The 21,541-nt window shown below is 41.0% G+C and overlaps 1 protein-coding gene across 1 annotated transcript in view; it reads right to left on the bottom strand.

Moving 5' to 3' along the window:
* snta1 (syntrophin, alpha 1) overlaps positions 1 to 19,178 on the bottom strand; it is a 33,293-nt gene extending 14,115 nt beyond the window's left edge. Inside the window, exons 1-2 of the mRNA XM_022200880.2 lie at positions 18,773 to 19,178; positions 12,111 to 12,296 (exon numbers count right to left, since the gene is read on the bottom strand). Coding sequence (XP_022056572.1) covers positions 12,111 to 12,296; positions 18,773 to 19,055 — 469 coding nt within the window. The 5' untranslated portion in view covers positions 19,056 to 19,178. The remainder of the gene's footprint in view (positions 1 to 12,110; positions 12,297 to 18,772) is intronic.
* Positions 19,179 to 21,541: the final 2,363 nt, after the last annotated feature.

Raw genomic sequence — 21,541 nt, 5'->3', positions numbered from 1 at the left:
CAAACCAGAAATATCGACACTTAATAGCTGTTTCTATCTGATGTTTCTAAGAGTAATGCATAGAGGAACCATGCCTGTATCACTAAAAAAAAAAGCTGCTGTTTCAGTGCATATATGTCTTTTTCACTTTAACCATACTTAGCCACAAAAAACAGAGGCAAGGGGAAAGCAAAAATATGCTGGCATGACACTACTATATTTAATACATATACCACTCCTGTGCATTTTTTTCAGATAACTTGCATTTAAAAGGAACACAATAAGTCTTCAGCAAGAAAGTGAAAATGCTCGATTTTCCTTGGGGAGGGCTACATTTGTGAGTGTTTAAAGAATTGGGGCAGCAGATGGGTGGGATTTATTTCTCACAAAGTGCCAGATACATTGTCAATAACAGCACACACCTTCCTGTGTCCTGGGAAGACCCACACCTGAAGACACTAAAACAAACAGAAAGTATTTTCAAAGTACAACTTGGCCCAGATCCGGGGAGTAGATCGGAGTGCTAAATTAAAGGCATTTCAAGAAGGATTGAAGACCATTGCAGGTAAAAGGGGGAACATCATCAACTTATCTAGGTCAGTGTAAAGAAGGAATATAGAACCACACATTCTAATGCAGCTCTCAGCACTAGAAACATACACTTTCACAACGTCAGCATTATTTTTAGATGCACTAAATGTGCTCAACTCCGTACAATATGAACAAGGCGATAAGCTAAAGGAGCAATAGACAAGTTTTTGTTTTGCCTCAACTCATCACTGTGACGTAAATGTTGCCTGCACAATGTAACGGCTACACAGTGACACCTCTGGCTCCCTGTCAGCCTCACTTTCACCATGTAATTCTGTGTGGACACAAAACCGCCCTGGAAAATGAAAGCTCGATTTACAGCACAAATTAACTGCATGTACAGTTCTACAACCAAAACAGGAAGAGGACAGCAATTTTATTTTCCCTGATAGCTATCGGTAGCTTTCCCCTGGTAGCTGAATTGGCGGATGGTGGAACAACCAGACTAAATGTGGAAGCTCTACCAGGCAAAAGAAAAAGAGCCCCACTGTCAGAGGAAGCAAAAAAGGCAAAGGGGGAGAGTGATGGAAAGTGAGGCAAAAAGCGAATGAACCTGGGACAGGCAGACATGCAATGGAGAAAGGTTCAAATCAGACATTAGAATGTCATAATAATGGATCAGATTTATATAGCGCTTTTCAAGGCACTCAAAGCGCTTCACAATGGATCCATTATTCATTCACTCACACATCTGGTGGTGGTAAGCTACATTTGTAGCCACAGCTGCCAATCCGCACCTACGGCCCCTCCGACCAACACCAACATTCACACACCAGTGTGAGAGCAGCACTGGAGGCAAGGCGTGTAAAGTGTCTTGCCCAAGGACACAACAGGCGAGAGCAGGAATCGAACTGCCAACCTTTCAATCCTTGGACGACCCGCTCTACCACCTGAGCCACAGCTGCCCCGAAATCTGCAATATCCACAATAAGCAACCAAACTAGCCTTCTTATGAATACAATCTGGTGATGTACTCACCTTTATCATACCATTGAGGTTGGGTTTACTATTACAAATTGTATTTCTTATAGCTGTTTGTAACTTTGGGCAGTAGGCAGGCTATTAGCAGTATCCTTGTTCCTACTTACATCCTAGGTGGTGTTCATTTTGTGTGATCCGCTCCTTGCAACTGTAATACCACTTTGAAACCTTACAAGAGACTCAAAAAGTTGTGTGTTGCTAACTTAAGTTGATTTTTGTATGTCTTTAGGTCTGCTAACTCCCTTTGAGTATCAAATGTACACTGGTGAAATGTAAGCAGACAAAAACTGACAAGTCATTTTTATCTTATTTGTTACTGCCCACTGGAAAATGTACAGACTCACAAATAGTTTCCACATTTACTCATCTTGAACAAAACGAAATGAATGCCAGCGAAAGAAGCTCTGTCTCTAAATGAGATCGCCCTGCATCCTGGAATACATAACAATCAACTGAACCACAAAAATTGAATTGAATTTCAGGTTGTTCCCAATTAATGCAGACTACTCGGTGTACTAACCCGCTCTACAAAGCCTTCCATATCTAGATAATAGTACACTTTCAACTACAAGAAAATCTATTATCTCTCTGCTATTATATAAGTCACTTGCAGAGAAGAGGAGAACAAAGAGAACAAATATGAAATAGGTAGTAAGAAACAGGAGGGATGAGGGATTCAGTCAGGGTACAGAGGGAAGAATTATTTTCAAAGTAGTAATTATTTTGTCACACTACTAGCAAGAGCCAGAAAGTTTGATTAGGTGATAAAGTACATGCATGTTTTTGGCACAACCATACACTTTTTGTTTAAAACAGAGCAAACACAGCCCTGTTAAAAGGTTACTCCAATCATGCATGCACCCTCACTATTGATACTAGCTGGATTCATTCAGTTACCAGTGTGATAAAACAGCCATGTTTACTGTATGTGCATGAGTTGTGCACAGGTTCATTAGTAAACCATCCATATTTGATTCTACATGGTCCACATTTCCACATGTAGATGCACTTTTCAATTATATTTGACAGACAGGTCAATTTAAGAAAAAAGGAAAAATAAAAAAGGGTGTTTGAAATCCAGAACTTTAAATTGGAGTTCCAATTTTAAGAGAAATGGTTTTATTTGCAGTATTGCGTAATGGACACTATGGTGCGCATGTTTTCAAAAGACATGTTTCATTAGGTGACAGTGAAAGACAGGAATGCCTGAATCTTTGTCGAAGCACAGTCAAATCATTGCACAATGTCAAGGAAATAAGACCTCGAGTCCTTCTATTTCCCAATGTACTATTTCATTGCAAAAAAAAAAACAACACAGAAGAGGGTATGCATCCCTAGATTAACCAGCAACACAAAATGAAGAATCAAAAGGGATACTGGAAGGAACAGTCCAAACAACAGGGCTGTGCTGCTGCTGTTGCCACCCACCAGATGAATAGATTAGCTAATACACAAAAACGCCAACTATCACATCTCTGACTGGACTGATGCAGTTCAGCCAAAAGACAACCACCTGAGAATTTGCAGTTTGAAACTGTGAATTAAGAAAATCTCACTTCTAGCAGGTCCAAAAAAAGACACTGGTCACCGTGTGGATCAGGAGGACAGGGAGAACGAGTATGTGTGAGCGAAGATTCATGTGCAAGCGCATGTGTATGCATACATGAGCACAGTCTATTTAAAGATTTTATTGTGTGTGAATGAATAACAGGGCTGACGGATATGCTGCTTCAGTAACAGAACCTGAACTTATACAGAAAGAACTTCAGACAAAGAATGAATAGTACAGAGAGTCTCAGGCAGCAGCACGCTGTGTCCCAATGAGCAGCTTTGAACCTTACTCCCCAAAGTCATTATATTCCATAAATCACTCACTTAACCATACTTGAATCAGTGGAGGAAGATAGGGCGTGAGTATACATCTCTGCTGGCCTTGCTTAAAAAGACTGTATGATATGTATCTTCCTTTTTTACATGTCCTTGAAGAGCTTGATTTGCAGATAAGAAATACGATTTTTTAGCCTGCAAATTGGAGCCCGAATTACACTCTAAACCTTCTGAAGGGCGACACTGTTCGAGTTGTACTTGTAATAATAGCCTAAGTAATATTCATTTAATATAACGATACTGCTCTTCAGGGACCAGCAGCATAACCAAAGCTAAATGGGTCAAACATACTGTTTAAAAGGGGTTGCATGCTGCAGCTGAGGGCAGACCCAGTCTGACGTCCAGTGGCCCTGTTTGCAAAGCATCAGTTCGGCCGTTCATTGATTTCTACACAGACAGAAAGGAACAGAAACTGCAGAAGAACATGCTGTAGTTTAAACACAGGAAGCACTGGATCCGAATTGTGAATGCTATTGATCAGAGTTTCTACTTTATACTGAGAGAACACCTAATCCCAAATTCACCACTACATAATGTAATGGAACCGCTGGTCTCCATTACAAATGCAGTTTGTTAAAGCATTTGATATAGAGATATATAGAGAGGGGCAAGTTGGTTGCATGTGTGTCAGAGAGAGCAACAGAGAGATTAGGTTTGGGGTAAGCTGTTGTTTGAGAACGATAAGGCAGCCTTCCACAAATGCTTATCACAAACACAAATGTACTTCCTCGACTGAAGTCTCAACTCAAGCAGTCCTGAAACACATCCCCCCTCTGCACGTACGGGATGTTCACCCTTGGACAGTTTTAAAGCAAGCATTATTTCGAGGAATGATGTAGTGAGTGTAGTCACATTTATTAAACAAAGTCATGGCAGTGGGCAAGCGCTGGGTTTTCTTAAGAGGTAATGGAACTCACAAAATATAGCTTGCATGACAGGCACAGACTAAACAGTTCAGCAACACATAACTCAGCAGAGGCTGTCGCTATTAATTATCCCTTGGTCCCTGGCACATGTGGTACTGCGTAGCCCATGTGGCTAAAAATGCTCACACATTCTTGTAAGATGCTGCCTTGAGGTTAAAGATCAGATAAAGAGGAGGCCCTCACACTTAAAACTGCATAAACTTGCACTTTTCATTGCATGCATCTGTGTTTTAACACACTGCTGTCGCTAGAATAATAAAAAAAATAACCTGCATGCCTTTTTGAGTGACATATACAGCGTACAGAACAGGTGCTTTGAATCAGTGAGCAATCAACATGACCATCGAAGCAGATCCCATAGAGAGGTAATTCATGGCCTGCAATGTTCATATGTCCATGGTATGGGAATCAGCAAATCAGAAAGTTATGGATTTAAAAAAAAATGGTTTAACGCAAAAATTCTACTTAAGCAGTAACAATTTAGAGACCTGTCTTTGCTAAATTACCTCTCTGTGTGTTCTGGCTCTATGTTCACATTGCTTACCCTGTGAGCTCTTTGAGTGGAAACACCTGTCCTACGCCACATGGTGTTTTTTTCATGAGGAAGGCAAAATGTGACACAAAGTTGAGCTACAGAGTTAGAAATAGAAACACTGCATCTTAATTATGAGTGTGTGGCTCTCTCTAACATCATTAGTCATTACTGCCGTGGAGAGAGAGAAACTCCAGCCTAAGAAATTTATGACAAGATTCCCTTTCAATCAAACAACATATCTTTTAAACAAACATATGTCATATGGCTGTGTGTTTAAATGCACTTAACAGGATTACAGCCAGCTTTTTGAAATTAAAAGATTTTTTTAACTGTCATATGAACAGAAGAGAGTTGAATCAGCTTACAGACAAGTATGTTTGCATGTTTTTGAGTAACCAGGTTACTGCAGTGCATATAAATAAACCATCTTTCTGTATTATTCAGGCTAGTGAGACTTCATGTCAGCAGATAAAATGCTTTTCTTCTTCATTGTTTCAAATCGCTGTAAACCAAAAAAATCTACCTGCCAAGCACAGTGAACAGACTTAAATCTTCCGTTTACATCACCAAATTTAGTAATATTGACTTATTTTTGCTTCACTGTTTGGCAGAGTAACATAGTAACATTTGCTTCAATCTTGTTTTGGCTTTAAAAGTAGCATGACTTACACAAACACACCGGACTTTGTTCAGCATGAATCAATAGTTCATGCTGATTGGCCAAAAGCCCAGTCAGGATGACAGAAATCAGGAGACTTGACACAGCAAACAACACATGTCCAAGACATACACCCTCCCTGCTAAAAGAAATTTAGACAAGGGAAAGATTGCAACCACAGAGCTTCCATAACTAAGCCTACTTAATCCATGTGTGTGTGTGCACTGAGCCTGAGCACAACTACCTTAATGAAAAGGAGAGGACAGAGAGAACCAGCAGTGTCCAGAAAAGTCTTGGCAGAGGCGACTAGCTCTCTCTCATTCTGTCCCTCGCTGTCTCTTTTGCACACACATATTTGCACAGACACACAGAAAATTGTGTCCCTTTGGGTATCCAAGTTCTGCTGAAATTCAGGCTGACATTAAGCTAATACCCGCACCCAGGACAAACATGGGCCCAACCGCATGGAACAAGAACGTCAAACCTTCCAGTCGTGCCAAGGCCAAAATGTACTTTTAATGGCAGCTTTCAGTCTTTTTGGGTGCCAAGTGGGGAGAGTTTTCCACATGGGGCTTTTCAGTCATTTAAGATTATAGACTATAGATCAGAGCTGGATCTTTACTGTACTCTGGTATGTGAGAGAGGAATTAAAAAAATAACTTGTTTCACCACAACCTCCATCAGACAAGTATAACACCATAAATGACATTGAGGATGAACTGCCTGGAACCAAACACCATTATCCCCATTTAGAGTTTACCCTCTCTATGACAGCAGTAATACAAGCTAGGTTGATTCAAGCACACCATGGCCTTTAACCACTAAATTATATGGCCAAGAGTCCTCCATTAGTAACCCAAAGTGCTGTACTAATGCAGCAGTTGTCCAACATGGATCATCCCCACCCTACTGGTCAGTGGCCTGATTGTTTATGTGTTTGTGCTGGCCCTCACTGGCTGCAAAATTGTCTAAACTTGTTGTAGAACACTAGTATGAAAAGTTCAAGCTGACATTTGTCACATTTTCTCCATGGTTTCAAGAGTTCATTGCAACACTTAGTGTCTGTTCAATTGCTATGTGCCCTTTTCCTTGTCCATCACTGTGACCGGTGGGCTGTTACATTCTTCTGCTGCACTACAAAACATCGTGTGCCAGCACTTTGACTCTCTGGATACATGGACGGCACTCGCACATGCACACACAAAGACATATATCTGTCCTCAATGAAAAAACTCACACACAACCTAGCCTCCACATTCACTTACCTGGGTGTCCTGACCTGTCCTCCACAGCCCATTTTATCCTTCCTCTCTGCTTAGCATCTTGTGCACATGTATGTGTGTGGAAATTTTCACGTGTGTAAACATGCACAGAATGTGGTTGTGTACTTTCTTTGTGTGTCTGCTTTTCTGTCAGACCTTGGTTGCCCAGGGAACAACTTTACTATTGAACTATCCCTACCCCCTACCCTTTCTTTCACACACACCCAGTTTATGCCTTTGTGTATATATGTGTGTGTTTGTACATACGGTAGTGAAACAGGCATTGTCTTGGCTGGCAAGCTGCTTGATATGATCGATGTGTTTTCAGTTGCAGGAGACTCCAAATAAAAATTGGGCATAAACACAGCGGGACAGTTGAGGGACCAGAGATATGCACTGTTGCTCATCCATGTGTCATATGACTGAAGCGCCTTAGATTCATTCTTATTTTTTCACTTCATGTTTGTTTACTTTTGCTCCACAGAGCCACATGTTGTTGATTCATTATGCTCTCGCACTTAATATCTTTACAAAACTGAGATGTAAAGCTTACCGTTGATTGTGACAGCAACCGCAAATGAGACGTGTGACTGGGAGAATGTTGAGCCGTCCTGTTCCCCTCTCATCCCTTCTATTCTATTCCCACATAAAAATACAGGGACACTCTGTTATACACTTAAAGGTGCAGCAGAATCACACACACACACACAGAGGTATGGACACAACATGTGCTCACACAGCCACACAGAAATACACACGTGGACAAAATTGTTGGTACCCCTCAGTTAAAGAAGGAAAAACCCACAATTCTCACTGAAATCACTTGAAACTCACAAAAGTAACAATAAATAAAAATTTATTGAAAATTAAATAAAATCAGCCATCACTTTTGAATTGTTGATTAACATAATTATTTAAAAAAACAAACTAATGAAATAGGCCTGGACAAAAATGATGGTACCCATAACTTAATATTTTGTTGCACAACCTTTTGAGGCAATCACTGCAATTAAACGATTTCTGTATTTGTCAATGAGCGTTCTGCAGCTGTCAACAGGTATTTTGGCCCACTCCTCATGAGCAAACAGCTCCAGTTGTCTCAGGTTTGATGGGTGTCTTCTCCAAATGGCATGTTTCAGCTCCTTCCACATATGTTCAATGGGATTCAGATCTGGGCTCATAGAAGGCCACTTTAGAATAGTCCAACGCTTTTCTCTCAGCCATTCTTGGGTGTTTTTGGCTGTGTGTTTTGGATGGTTGTCCTGTTGGAAGACCCATGACCTGCGACTGAGACCAAGCTTTCTGACACTAGGCAGCACATTTCTCTCCAGAATGCCTTGATAGTCTTCAGATTTCATCGTACCTTGCACACTTTCAAGACACCCTGTGCCAGATGCAGCAAAGCAGCCCCAAAACATTACTGAGCCTCCTCCATGTTTCACCGTAGGGACAGTGTTCTTTTCTTCGTATGCTTGGTTTTTGAGTCTATGAACATAGAGTTGATGTGCCTTACCAAAAAGCTCCAGTTTGGTCTCATCTGTCCAAAGGACATTCTTCCAGAAGCTTTGTGGCTTGTCAACATGCATTTTTGCAAATTCCAGTCCTGCTTTTTTATGAGTTTTTTTCAGCAGTGGTGTCCTCCTTGGTCGTCTCCCATGAAGTCCACTTTGGCTCAAACAACGACGAATGGTGCGATCTGACACTGATGTACCTTGGCCTTGGAGTTCACCTTTAATTTCTTTGGAGGTTGCTCTGGGCTCTTTGGATACAATTCGAACGATCCGTCTCTTCAATTTGTCATCAATTTTCCTCTTGCGGCCACGTCCAGGGAGGTTGGCTACTGTCCCGTGGGTCTTGAACTTCTGAATAATATGAGCCACTGTTGTCACAGGAACTTCAAGCTGTTTAGAGATGGTCTTATAGCCTTTACCTTTAAGATGTTTGTCTATCATTTTTTTTCGGATGTCCTGGGACAATTCTCTCCTTCGCTTTCTGTTGTCCATGTTCAGTGTGGTACACACCTTTTCACCAAACAGCAGGGTGACTACTTGTCTCCCTTTAAATAGGCAGACTGACTGATTATGAGTTTGGAAACACCTGTGATGTCAATTAAATGACACACCTGAGTTAATCATGTCACTCTGGTCAAATAGTTTTCAATCTTTTATAGAGGTACCATCATTTTTGTCCAGGCCTGTTTCATTAGTTTGTTTTTTTAAATAATTGTGTTAATCAACAATTCAAAAGTAATGGCTGTTTTTGATTATTTAATTTTCAATAAATTTTTATTTATTGTTACTTTTGTGAGTTTCAAGTGATTTCAGTGAGAATTGTGGGTTTTTCCTTCTTTAACTGAGGGGTACCAACAATTTTGTCCACGTGTGTACACACAGTCAGACTTTAAATGTCGCCAGGAGGAAATGAAGGCAGCTGTGCTTTTATTGTTTCATCTGGTCTGTTATGTTTATCCCCTCTCCTGTACAGACTCATTGATTATTCCATCACCATTTTGATGTAAGGTGCGACAGTAAGGTAAAGTAAGTCTCTAGTTGTTTGGGTTTTTTTTGCTATGCACAGAAGGTTTTTACACACATTCACACTCACACTTAGGAGCTGTCGGGTGTTGCCCTTTCCCTGCACTGTTGGAAGCTAAGCAACACTGTGGCCCATTAAAATTAGAAGATTTATTAAAAATTGATAAAGTGAACAACTGTAATAATGTTTCCAGTTGTGCCACATATGAGCAACTGGAAACCTTTAACCTTCACAAAAATGTATCAAATAAGCAGTTTTGTTGTTTTCTAATGGTCTCATCTTATGCATGTAGACGCTTTTTGCCAGTGCACTCTCAATTAGAACACACAAAGCAAAGCATGCTTCAGCTTAACTGTACAGCTACAGATATGACTTCAACGAAAATGAAAAAAAAATTAGTGAGCAGATATCTGTTATAATGCAAAATATTTCTTTGTCTGTGCTGAATGGCAATCGGGCTTATAGCCTTCTGTAAATGTTGTGAAACTACCCATCTGACAGACTCGAGCATTACTGTTCACATTTTCCTGATATTTTAATGTGATGGAGGCAGTTTTTCCTTGATCTCAGTCAAGGCCGTCTGTGTTATGAATTTCACAGAACGCTGAAAACTGCCGTGAGCATAGCAGTGGTGGCTGTTTGTTGCTGTGCACATGCTAGAAAGACTGTTACCGTGACCTTTAACATTGTAGTGGTGCCAAGAAGGAGTTTGTTTCTGACTGTGTTTCTGAATATCTTGATAAAATGCCAAAACCAAAATAAACACTGCGCTTGAACTTCATGTCATCTGTATTTACAAGTATTTTTATGATGCGCAAATAGCTCTGAAACTAAATCTAAATCTCAAAAACTGCAGCTGGAAAGCGCATAGCCCTGAAGTGTTGACCAAAAGCATTTTTTTATTTTTATTTCGTCTGCTCCCTAAAAATACTCTAAAGCTTTCTCACTAAACATATGAATCCTGGAGTCCTCCAATCTCCAGGTCAGACGGATGTACGGACAGACATAAGCAAAGAAATCGCTGGACATCAAAAAATGCCCACACACACACACACACACACACACACACACACACACACACACACACACACACACACACACACACACACACACACACACACACACAGCCACAGCCCACTCCCCTCAGTGAGCCTCAAGCTTCTTTCGTCTCTTCACTCCTCTATCAGGTCCTCAGGGGAAAGGGAAACCCATGAAATGATTCCTGACATGACGGATCACAGAGCAGCGCTGGTTGAGCCGTCTGATATCAACACTTTTCTGCCTGACTGTGGACAAGTAAGACAGGGGGATTTGCAATAATTTCCCATGGCTGCAGCTCTAGCTGGATCTGCTCCGCTGACTGAAGTTACTGAAGCTAGCCCACTGTGCAAGTTAACCCATAGAAATACTGTGACACGGCAAAGTGGTAACTCTTCTCCTTCATATTGCGTATTTAACCTGCTTTTGAATCACATTTTTAGGTTTGAAAAAATGCAACAACCGTTTTTTGTTTTTTTTTTGTTGTTGTTGCACTTTCCAAAGAGAGCACAAATGAGGTTTTCATCTTGAAGCAAACACCATGCATCTGCAATGCAATGTGTCTGACTCACATCACTGAAAATAAATGTTAGCCTCTGTTTAGAATCTGTTGGGAATCTGTTTTTCAAAGCACGGACTTTGAATTTACCAATCAATAGAAAAAAAAACAGAGAACAAAACAAAGTCTAAAGTTTTATGGCATATACTCTTTTTCAATAAAAGCATCCAGTGCAAAACCTTGCTTAACTTTTGCCTTTAGACATTGTGTATTTTTGGTGAATTTGCAATTCAGCCCTGGGATTTAACGTCAGCCTGGTGGGAGATGCCAAATTCCTGTGAAGCAATCATTTTGCAAGAGGAAGGATCCTTTTTAATCCCTTTTGCCTGTCCTCACAACTAAAGATCACATCTCAGATTCACCTTGTTGTTTAACATGTGCTGTCAGACAGACACCCGAACGAACCCGCCCATCCAATGACTCGACAGTAAAAGACTGTGAGATACTGTACTTTTGCTCTTGCAGCTCACATTTGAGTGGCAGCAAGAGGGAGGAAAACCACCTGCTGAGTCCACGGCAAACCTTCCTGCGCATATCAAGTCTTACTCCATAATTTCTCCATAGTTCTACGATCTGACATAAACTTAACTTCCCATCAGTGTCAAAAGTGTTTGATGTTCAGGCAGCCTGCTCATTAGCATGCTGAGACGCTCAGAGGTGTGAGCCACAACAATATTATTCGATTCTGAGTCTTTGGTTTCCTCTTGCTATTTCAGTTCAACTCGTTACTTGGATGTTTCCAAGGAAGTCTGATCAAAGTTCTGATTTAATGAATTGTCTTTCGCAGCTTGTAATACATTTCCTTTACGCAAAAAATCAAGCAGGCCTGGAGAAAAGCATCAAAGCATATCAAGGTTTCAAATGTTCCCATCATTTCCATCTATGTATCTGTTTGGAGCTGTGGAGTGCAGACGGGGGTAAGTGGAAGTGTTCTGTCGGTTTTTTCTCTTGCTATCCTGAGGATTGTATTGTTTAGAAATATGAATGTCGTGTTTCTTTATCATCCATTTGTGACATATGTTGTGTCTTGTAGATAACTCTTAGACTTCTCTCGCTTTGCATGCGAACATATTTAGACAAAGCAAAGCCACAACAATGAAAAGAAGAAAAACTGCAGTGTATTCCAGATTCTTTTTCTTCTCAATGAAAAATATCTTACCTTCAAGGATGACTTCTTTGCCAGTTTTTTTCAGCGCTTGCACAGCCTCGTCGTGCGTGGCCTCTCGTAAGTCAAAACCATTGACAGACAGTATGGCATCGCCAACATAAAGTGCCTCAGTCTGGTCAGCAGCGAGGCCCTTAAAAATTTTGGAGATGAGGATTGGCATCTTGTTTTCCTTGCCACCTGCATGACAACAGAAGAAAATCATGTTGTTGTTTCATCTTACAATTACATGACATAGCTACATGTGCTCACTTTTGCAGAGTACAATCAAAATATTTTGGCTCTTATTAGTTTCACTCAGAGTTTGGAATTAAATTCTTTCCTACCGACAATCCATACAAGGTGCAAATGCATGTGCCAGGAGCGTATTCTCACAGAATCAAAATATGTATGTTTTCTCATACCTTGGCAAATGCAGCACTGAGTGAAAATGTCATTATATTCACTATGACTCCACAACAGAATACAATTGGTGAGCTGCAAAACTAGCAAAGCAGCCTCCATTCTACACCTATTATGATTCCAATGCTGCACTCCTCATTTGAAGCCACTTCAGTCACCTCAGCTGCAGCTACAAGAGCGTATAAGGACAGACAGACAACAGTTATTGCCCTCCTGTACCAACTTCTCTCCCTCCCTTTCTCTCTCTCGTTAAATGAAGGTCAGCTGGTAAGCTGATGGATGTACCTCTTGCTGTGGGCCTCCACTCTTCCCCAGAAATATCATCATTAATGTCAGCTGGGCCAGAGGCATTCAAGCTGGTGAGAAATTATCTACTAGAGGATTACATTTAATTAATTTTAAATGCATCTTCCACGGGGTGTTTTTCTGGGGGATTCTTTCCCATTTACCTCAGGTGTCTTTCGTTGGAAGCAACCGACTCGTAATACAAAACTACTATGAATGCCATTCACACTGCTGTGTTACAAAGTTTTAGAACATTTTAGAAAGAGGCAGTTACCAGCTTCTTGCCCACTGTGTATCATCAAATAGTTTTTTACTGCATGACCAAGTATGAGAAGTGAAGCTATGCTCTGTGCTCACTGAGTTTCTGAATCATGATGTGGTAACAGACTGCATCAGAAGTGGACATAAGCTTAAAATTCATCCAAATCACTCACTTCATCAACTGTTTCAACTCTTTAAATATGTAAAATGCTATTTTTGTTACAGGAACACATACAGTACATACGTGTGTATTATCATTATTGTCATCATTACTATTAATATCAATGTTATCAGGGAATGAGCGATTATCGACGTGATCAAATATAGAATCTGACATTCAGCATTGCTGTGATTATTGGTATCATTTTTGTGCACTGTTGGCTCCGATGCAGCCACCTCTCTGTATCTGTACTCAATGGACTCAAGCTATGTCAAGCTCTCAGCACTGTCTGATTGTTGCACATCGTGAGAAGTGGCCTATCAACCCCGAAGGATAAATGTGGAAAGGTTCATTATTAATCAAGCATATGTGATGCATAAAAGTTTTGTGTTGGAGTTTGTGTTATACTAAATTTTTATACCAAGATATTAATTTTTATTACCTACGGAGCCTAGCAGAGTACAGCTCTAAGCTGCAATTCTTTAGGACTTTCTGTAAAATAGTACTGCAGACAAACTGTTTGTCTGGTCATTCTGACATTTAATTCAAAATAAAAGACTGTACTGTGCTCTTGCAATCACAAACAATTAATAAGCAGGACAGCTTTGTTGAAAAAAGTCAGCACCAAGTAATCCTGTGAAAACATTCTACATGGATGAGAATTAGTGACAGGAACGACATGTACCTGAAGGTTATTATAAACAGCCGCCTGGAAAACGAAGCACAACCAACAGTGAGACTTAACACAGCCCACCACATTGCAAAAGAAGATTTTCAATGACAATCATTACGCAGAACAAGCTCACAGTCATAGCAAATACATATTTACAGTATCATTATTAGCATTGCACTTATTTTACGTAATTAAGATGTGAACTGTTAACACGTGGTTCTGACCGTCAGATAAATATTCTGACATCCATTGTCCTTCACTCGCTCCAATCCAACCTTCCCCAGCTGGCTGTCGGATTAATTCTGAATACTTTCCAGTCACAAGTTGCTTCTCTAACCTTAAGATCACCTCTGCCCCCACTTTACACTGACATAACCATTGTGAATTGAATTGCTCTATAATCTACTTTCACTGCATGAAAACTCCACAGTACCACAACCAGTACACAAACAGCAGATTTATTATCTGAACCAGCTGGCAGAAAAGCTCCAAATGATTTGCACAAAATTGATGAATAAAAAAAAACCTAAACTGCTAAATATGAATTACTAATATTGCAAAAATTGTAATTAAAATGGCACTACATACCACAATTAGCCTAGCCGCGCTAGACCCAGGTCTGAAGACTTAAGGGTCTAGGAACTCTCGACAGGGAGGGAGGCAGGCTAAAAGGTTGTCTATCAAATCACTCTGCAGCAATTGGGTAGGAATACAACCAATCAGCGCAACGAATAGGCTGACGTAGTTCCTAGAGCGCCGGAAATCAGAGGATGCGGTAGTTCGGTGAAGCCTTATTTATACAGTCAATGGGTGAAGCTCAAGTATATTACAGACATGTTAACAGAAAGATTATTTAGAGTCGGTGCTAATGGAGCTCAACGACTGTTGTCGTTTTTGTTGTGGACCCTGACAGAGAATTACATTCGTTGCCGTGGGTTGCCTAGCGCAGCTAGGCTAGTTGTTTCCGGTTGTTTCTGTCAGAATCGTCGCGCCTCTGTCGGCCAGTTTTAGGAGCATCCAACCTCGAGGCTTACCGAGGGTAATTAGACCGACCCTAGCAAAGAATTAAATTCGTTGCCATGGGTTGTCTAGCGCGGCTAGGCTATACCATAATTGCAGTGAGAAGCTGATCTGATCCGACCATAAAATGACTGGAATTGAAAACTAATGCATGGAGGTGTTGTACACTTCAACAATGACTGCCAAGACGTTGAACTTTTTCCTTCATTAAAACTGACATAGGCTGGCTGCATGTCATACAAACAGCTCATCAAAGCACTTCCCAATTTGCCAACTGCAGTTCTACCTTGTAAATGGTTTGACAGGAAGGCAAAGGAGCTCTGTTTCTTTGTGTCAGCCAGAGGATGATAGTAACACTGGTGTCGGAGAGAAAAGGGGATGACATTGGAATCAAAACAACTCTAGCATCAAAAGGACAAAGGTACGTTTAGATAGTAGATGCTCAAATCAATACAGACACAAAATAAGTTGATGTAAACGATGGTTGAAGGGATTCTTTTTAACTTTCTAAACTATTAAATCTGATCTTGGGGCAGCCAAAGGAGGTGACGGCCAACAACAGGGACAAGAAACACTTACAATAACCCTTTCACAGCATTATATCACCTTCCTCTTGTTGCAGACTCTGAAGTTTCACTCCAGTTTGAAATACCTCCTACTGACATGACTGCTGAATGAACATATTTGACATACTGTAGCAAAAATAACTGTCAATATGTCCCCGACTCCGACACAACCCTTATTCCCTACCTATTTCTACCTTTCTTATTTAAACTTTTCATGTCAGACACAGTTGAGCACCTTTCAGCTGGCAGTCTGTCACTCAGCTGACCTGTGGGAGGCAGCGGTGAAGACGGGGTGGAGCCACACATGGCAGGTAAATGAATGCCATGCTGACATGTACCTATTAGGGTAATTTTGTGCTAACGATGTGTGTAGGAATTCAGCATGATCCGCATGTACCTTCATCAAACTTCATCAAATTAGTCGTACAAATGAACAGACAACAGGTTTAAGAAGACTAAAAAAAGCTGTATGTATTACAGATTGTTGCGCAGAGCCACATCCATCCATTATTTATACACTACTTAAACCTCAGTATAGATAGATAGATAGATAGATAGATAGATAGATAGATAGATAGATAGATAGATAGATAGATAGATAAAACCTTTATTGATGCCATTGCTCAGAAATTTACAGTGTAACAGCTGCAAACAGAAAAACAGTTTGAATAAAAAAAAGAGAGCAAGACTGCAAGGCGAAAGTGCTATGCCACTGTGCAGCCCAAGAGAAAACATTTTTAGTAAAAAATATGTGTCACACTGCACCTGAGCCCCGTTAACTGACTGCCTCTATGAACATCTGAGCTGGTTTCAGTTCAAGGAAACAAGCTATTTCAGATTTTCACTAAAATCCGATCACTAATTTCAACTTATTAAAAGTTGTGCCAATACATACGGACTGTTATGATAATGTCTTGGGATTCTTCTAAATGTAAACAATGCCCATTTAAAACACTGAGAATACTGTCCACGGACTGCTTGTGGTAAAGACCCACCAAGCTCACACCTTGATGGTTTTGAAAAGGAAAAAAGATCTGCAGCAACCGGCTCCTCCTTCCTACATTTGACCAGTGGGCCTGTCTAGAGACCTGAAGTCTAGCTTCCTCGCCTCGCCTCTTAAATTTAGACATGTGAGTAAAGGTTGCCTTCAAGCTCTTCTGCATGCTGGGGTGGGCTCCCTAAAATTACCACTAGTGGAGTACTCACTCCCAGCCACATAGCTTTCATCTCTGGCCAATGACAACTGACTGCTGTGGGCTGCTCCTCTCAGCTGTTCACAATGTGGTGTCAGCTAGCCCACAACAACTTTTGCCCTGCTCTTTCATTTGCTTCACCCTGTGTGCTTCTGACTGACACTTTTTCTGTTTCCTCCTTTCCACTCATTTGACCTCTCTGGGTTGCTCCATGTCCCATTTGATCTGTGGCTTGCTCTCTGTGCCTGCGCCTTTCTCTTTCTATCGCTTTGTTATACCCCTCCTCCCTTGCTGCCTTTGAACAAACGACATCACAACAATGTCAAGCCAACAGGCTGCCAGCTATGATTTTGTTTTAATAGCATGCTGTCTGATTTTTCAAAACCACCCATTTTCACAGAGGTGGACATTACATTTATGTCATTAGGGTCTGGCTTTGTTTTGCTGTTGGTGGCAATGGCGGGCTAAAATTAGCACGTCACCAGCAGCTACAACGATGAGCCATCTTTGCGACATGATAATAATACGAGTTCACAATCATCCATCACATCGACCCTGTGCATCAGCCAGTGGCCAAGTGATTACCTGAGAATGCAAACCTGCCACGAGGAGGAGGCATCAACTCACATACATGCAAGCCCACGCACATACTGCATATAGATATCAGAATGCACGTCCATTATTTATCACAGCTTTCACTGCACTGATGTTTGTTGTGATGCTGTGCATGACATCTCAAGGTGAGCGGCACAGAGGACTCACAACTTCAACATTATAACCCCAAACAGGCCTAGTTTAACTAACCCAGGAGGTAGAACACTAAATATTGTGGCTATGAAATTATAGACACATCATAAACAAGAAAGCTGTGCAAAAAGAGAAAAGAAATGTTGTGGTTGTCAATGCAGCATGCTCTACAAAACTTAACAACTTTGACCACCTCCGTCAAATCAAATCAGATCATTTCTCCAACTGTGTAATCACTGCGCTATGCTATTTGTTACATCTTTTGTATTTACATATCTTCTCTGTGCTCAACCTTCCCAGCCTTCTCCACATTGAGATCTCCACAGAGATAGGAGCCTGTTGCTGCAGGTCCAGGAAAGAAGACAAAGAAAGGGGCTTTTATGAGCTTCTGCATAACACAGCACAGGTATGTAAGCTTGGCTTGTAAAATACGGGAAGGCTATAACTTTTTCCTATTGAGAGGTTATGGGAGCAACAGTGGTAGTGTGCAGGAGTGTTCTCTGTGTGCATGTCAGATGTTCACTTTAGCTTATTAGAAAAGCCAAAATTGATCAGGCAAAAAATAGGTTTAAGCTAAATTACCAGTTTAGACACTATTCTGTTACAAGAGCAATGAATCTGCTCCTGTCACCTATTGGTCCTCAGAGCCACACCTTTCAGTGACTGCTTTTACTGCATCTATTAGAACTATTTGGATACTGTGCAGGGCTTACATTAAATTTTAGAGCACAAAACAAGTGCAAATAGTGGCATGTTTAACATGCTAGTTGTCTGGCTATAGTTTGGCTCTTGAACACTTAAATAAAGCACAAAAAATTAACTCTACTATTAGTATTGATAGTGCAGAAAGTAGACATGTTATTTTATAAATGTGCAACCTTCGTTTAATTCAAAAGAGTACGCTTTATAGAGCAACGTGCATTTTCCTCCTTGTCACACACGAAGCAACTTATTAAAGTCAAACCTCCAGGCTAACGTTGCACAACAGAAGCTAACTAATTGCCATCTCCGGTGACTCCAGGCAACTGAAATGGTTCCCCGTTGAGGTAAGGCACAGCTTGAGAAAACCACAGCTGTCATTTTATTTCTGAGCAAACAGCAGCCCGAAATGCACTGTAAATGACACCTCGTCTGCACAAAAGGTGGGAAAAGTAGAACTTTGCGGCACACTAAAAGGACTTAACGGTCAGTGTGAAGTTAGCTAACTTAACTGGCTGCGGTGTTTCTACGCCGCCGTTGACAGCAGCTGCTCTCAAACTCCTCGATAAAACTTGGGTTCACTGACTGTAACTCGCCGTTTGACAAGTTTTCCGCCGTTTTTTGTGACACCGGAGTAAACTGTCTGTTACCTTTAATGCTGATACCGAGTCCTCCAACATCTTGCTTGGTAACTCGCACGGTGCGCTTCACGTTGGTGATGGTTTCCGGGACCGGGGACGTGCTGAGATTCGGGGGGTCTCCGTTGATAGCGCCGGCGGGACTCGGGCTGGGCTTGGCGGGCTCCTCTGCGCCCTCGCCGGGGTTCACGGTGAGCGTGTCCTCGGTAAGTGTGGCCAACACTCGGATCCAGCGGTCCACGGTCACTCGAAGTTCCAGCAGTCCCGTTTTCTGCGCCTTCATCGCGGCAGCCATGTTCAACGCATTCCTGGAATAACTCTAGACGGGCTGGCAGTCCTGTAAAGAGGGGGTGGAGGGCTGGGGTAGGGGGCATGCAGACTCTCGGTCCCCCCTCTCTCCCCCTCTCTCTCCCCGGCTACTTTCTCCTTCACCACAGAGGTTTGATCCAGTAGTAAGAAGTAGGCTAAAGTTAATTGAGGGTGATACGATTAGCAACGGTGTTGACACACACACTCAAAGTTCAAAGAGGTTCTTGTTGGGCCCATCCATTAATCAGCTGTGTGCGGCTGAGTCACACATAATTAAGTTTTGATTCATTCATTTATTTATTTATATCGAGTGCATTCAACCACCCGGTCTCAGATCACACATCTCATTTGCCTTGTGCCCCAAAAGACACACAAAATCACTGCTTTCATATGTACAGATGTTCTGTCAGGGAGAAAATAAAATCAATATGCTTCCAAAAGGCAGAGTAACAGTTTCCAGTGGAGAGGTCTCACATCAGGCGTGACAGCAAACATTCTTACACTGGGTGTGATGTTAACAGAGTAAAGAAGCCTAAAGCCTGTCAGCTTTAAACAAAGAGGAATTATTTAGATTTATTAGTCGCAAAGACAAACAAACAAAAACACTCTGGCTTTGCCTTGAAAGAGCTGACAAAAATGATGCCAGCTCAGTACCATGACAGTTCTGGGCTTTTGCACAACAACTCCTGCATAGTTAAACTGTTTGTGGAAAATAAAGAGCTCCGATCAGTAATGAGCAAAAACCTTAATGAAAGGCAGACACAGGACCAGTGAGATGTTCTCTGAAGAGCGATTAGCCCAAAGCTTCTGTCCAGTAGGCTCTAAATGAGTTGGCAGGACAGCATGCGGGCACTGACGAAGCTGAATCAATACTGGACACAGGCCAAAGCCCAAGGACCTGATGTGTCAGACTGGGACTTCCATAAGAGAAAAGAAAAACACTTTAAAAGACCAAAAATTATTGGCGAAGAAGTTTGCTATTGGGTGTCTTCAAAACCATCAGTCAATAACATAGCATCGCTGGTTATGTCTATAATTTGATATTCAGACAGAGTTTTGGAACAAATGTCCTCCAAATGGCATTGTATGCTCAAAGTTCTCTCAGTTTTTTTTTGTTTCTGTCTGCCTCGATTCTAATTATGTTTCCATTATTTTTAGTCCACAATATTACATTTTAAACATCAGTTTCTCTGAACCAACTCTGTTTTTCCAGATTTATTCTTCTTATTTTCATCCACGTTCCATCTCTTCGATTTATCAAGCAATTCTATGTGATTTGCAATAATTCCTGTCTCCGACAAGCCACCAGTTATAACTTCTCAATTTTTCTTCCAATAACACGGTAACCAAATTTAATGGAAAACACTGAAAATGCTTTGTCTTATATATGTAAAACTGATCTGTAATAACCTACAGCTTCAGCAGTAATAAGCCATTTGCTGTTGGTCTGGACTCCAACTAAACATGGACTAGTGCTGCACTGACGTGGTGACTCAGCAGAGGTACACTTAATTGCACAGAGTAGACATTAACAACATGCGTGAGTCACTGAAACAAGCTGATGAAGCAGTCCAGATTGCTCATGCGCTATTGCATCTGCAAGTAATCCGCCAGCCCCTCAGCTATGTGTGTGGCAGCCCATGTTTGCATCTGCTTCCCAGCAGGTGAAATAGCAAAGAAGTTCCAGCACCCAATTTTAGAAAACACTCTTCTGGGTGGGCTGGCAAGAGGGGCAATTTTTTACCTTAATGAAAACAAGTTTGGCACGTTGACTGAAAATTGCTGTCAACCCACACAGATGCCCATCTGTTAATAAAACTGCTTTACAACAGTTAAACAGGTAGACTACGACACCAACATTAACTGCTCATTTGGTTAGTAATTGACTCATGTTTACTGTAGTGTCTATTGAAGCTGTAGCTTTATTATCAATACCTGAATTTCTGCACTCACTGACAGTAATATTCAGGCTGCACACCGAATATCAAACATGGGTTTTAAAGATTTGTTCCCAATCTTCTGTCTCCCCCTAGTGATTAAATGGCTCTATTACCTCAACATGTGCAAACATTTGACTAGCACTGCATTCTTTTCAATATGACACAAAACTAACGTCAGTAGTTTAGACTTTTTGGTAAAATTTAAAGCACTTTAAAGACCAGCTTTTGCATGATGAGAGTGGAATAGGGATTAAGGGCAACAATTTCTGACTTTTTGCTAGACAGGTTGGGTTTTTTCAATCAGAAATAATCTCAAACTGACCTTGTTAAAGAAGACATATGTTTGCGTATACATATTATAATATATGTCATACATAAATTAATCTCTTCAGCGCAAGATTAAAGATACAGTTACTGTGTCATTGTTTGAATAAAAAAAAAAACACAGTCTGCCCCAGGATTAAATGCACTATCATTGTTAAATTCATATCCAACCATATGTCCAGCATGCATTTTCTAAACAAACAAATCT

Source organism: Acanthochromis polyacanthus, chromosome 5 (assembly GCF_021347895.1).
Source record: "Acanthochromis polyacanthus isolate Apoly-LR-REF ecotype Palm Island chromosome 5, KAUST_Apoly_ChrSc, whole genome shotgun sequence".
Lineage (NCBI taxonomy): Eukaryota > Metazoa > Chordata > Actinopteri > Pomacentridae > Acanthochromis > Acanthochromis polyacanthus.
Note: the sequence above shows the minus strand (reverse complement) of the source record. Positions and strands in the feature narration are given on the sequence as shown.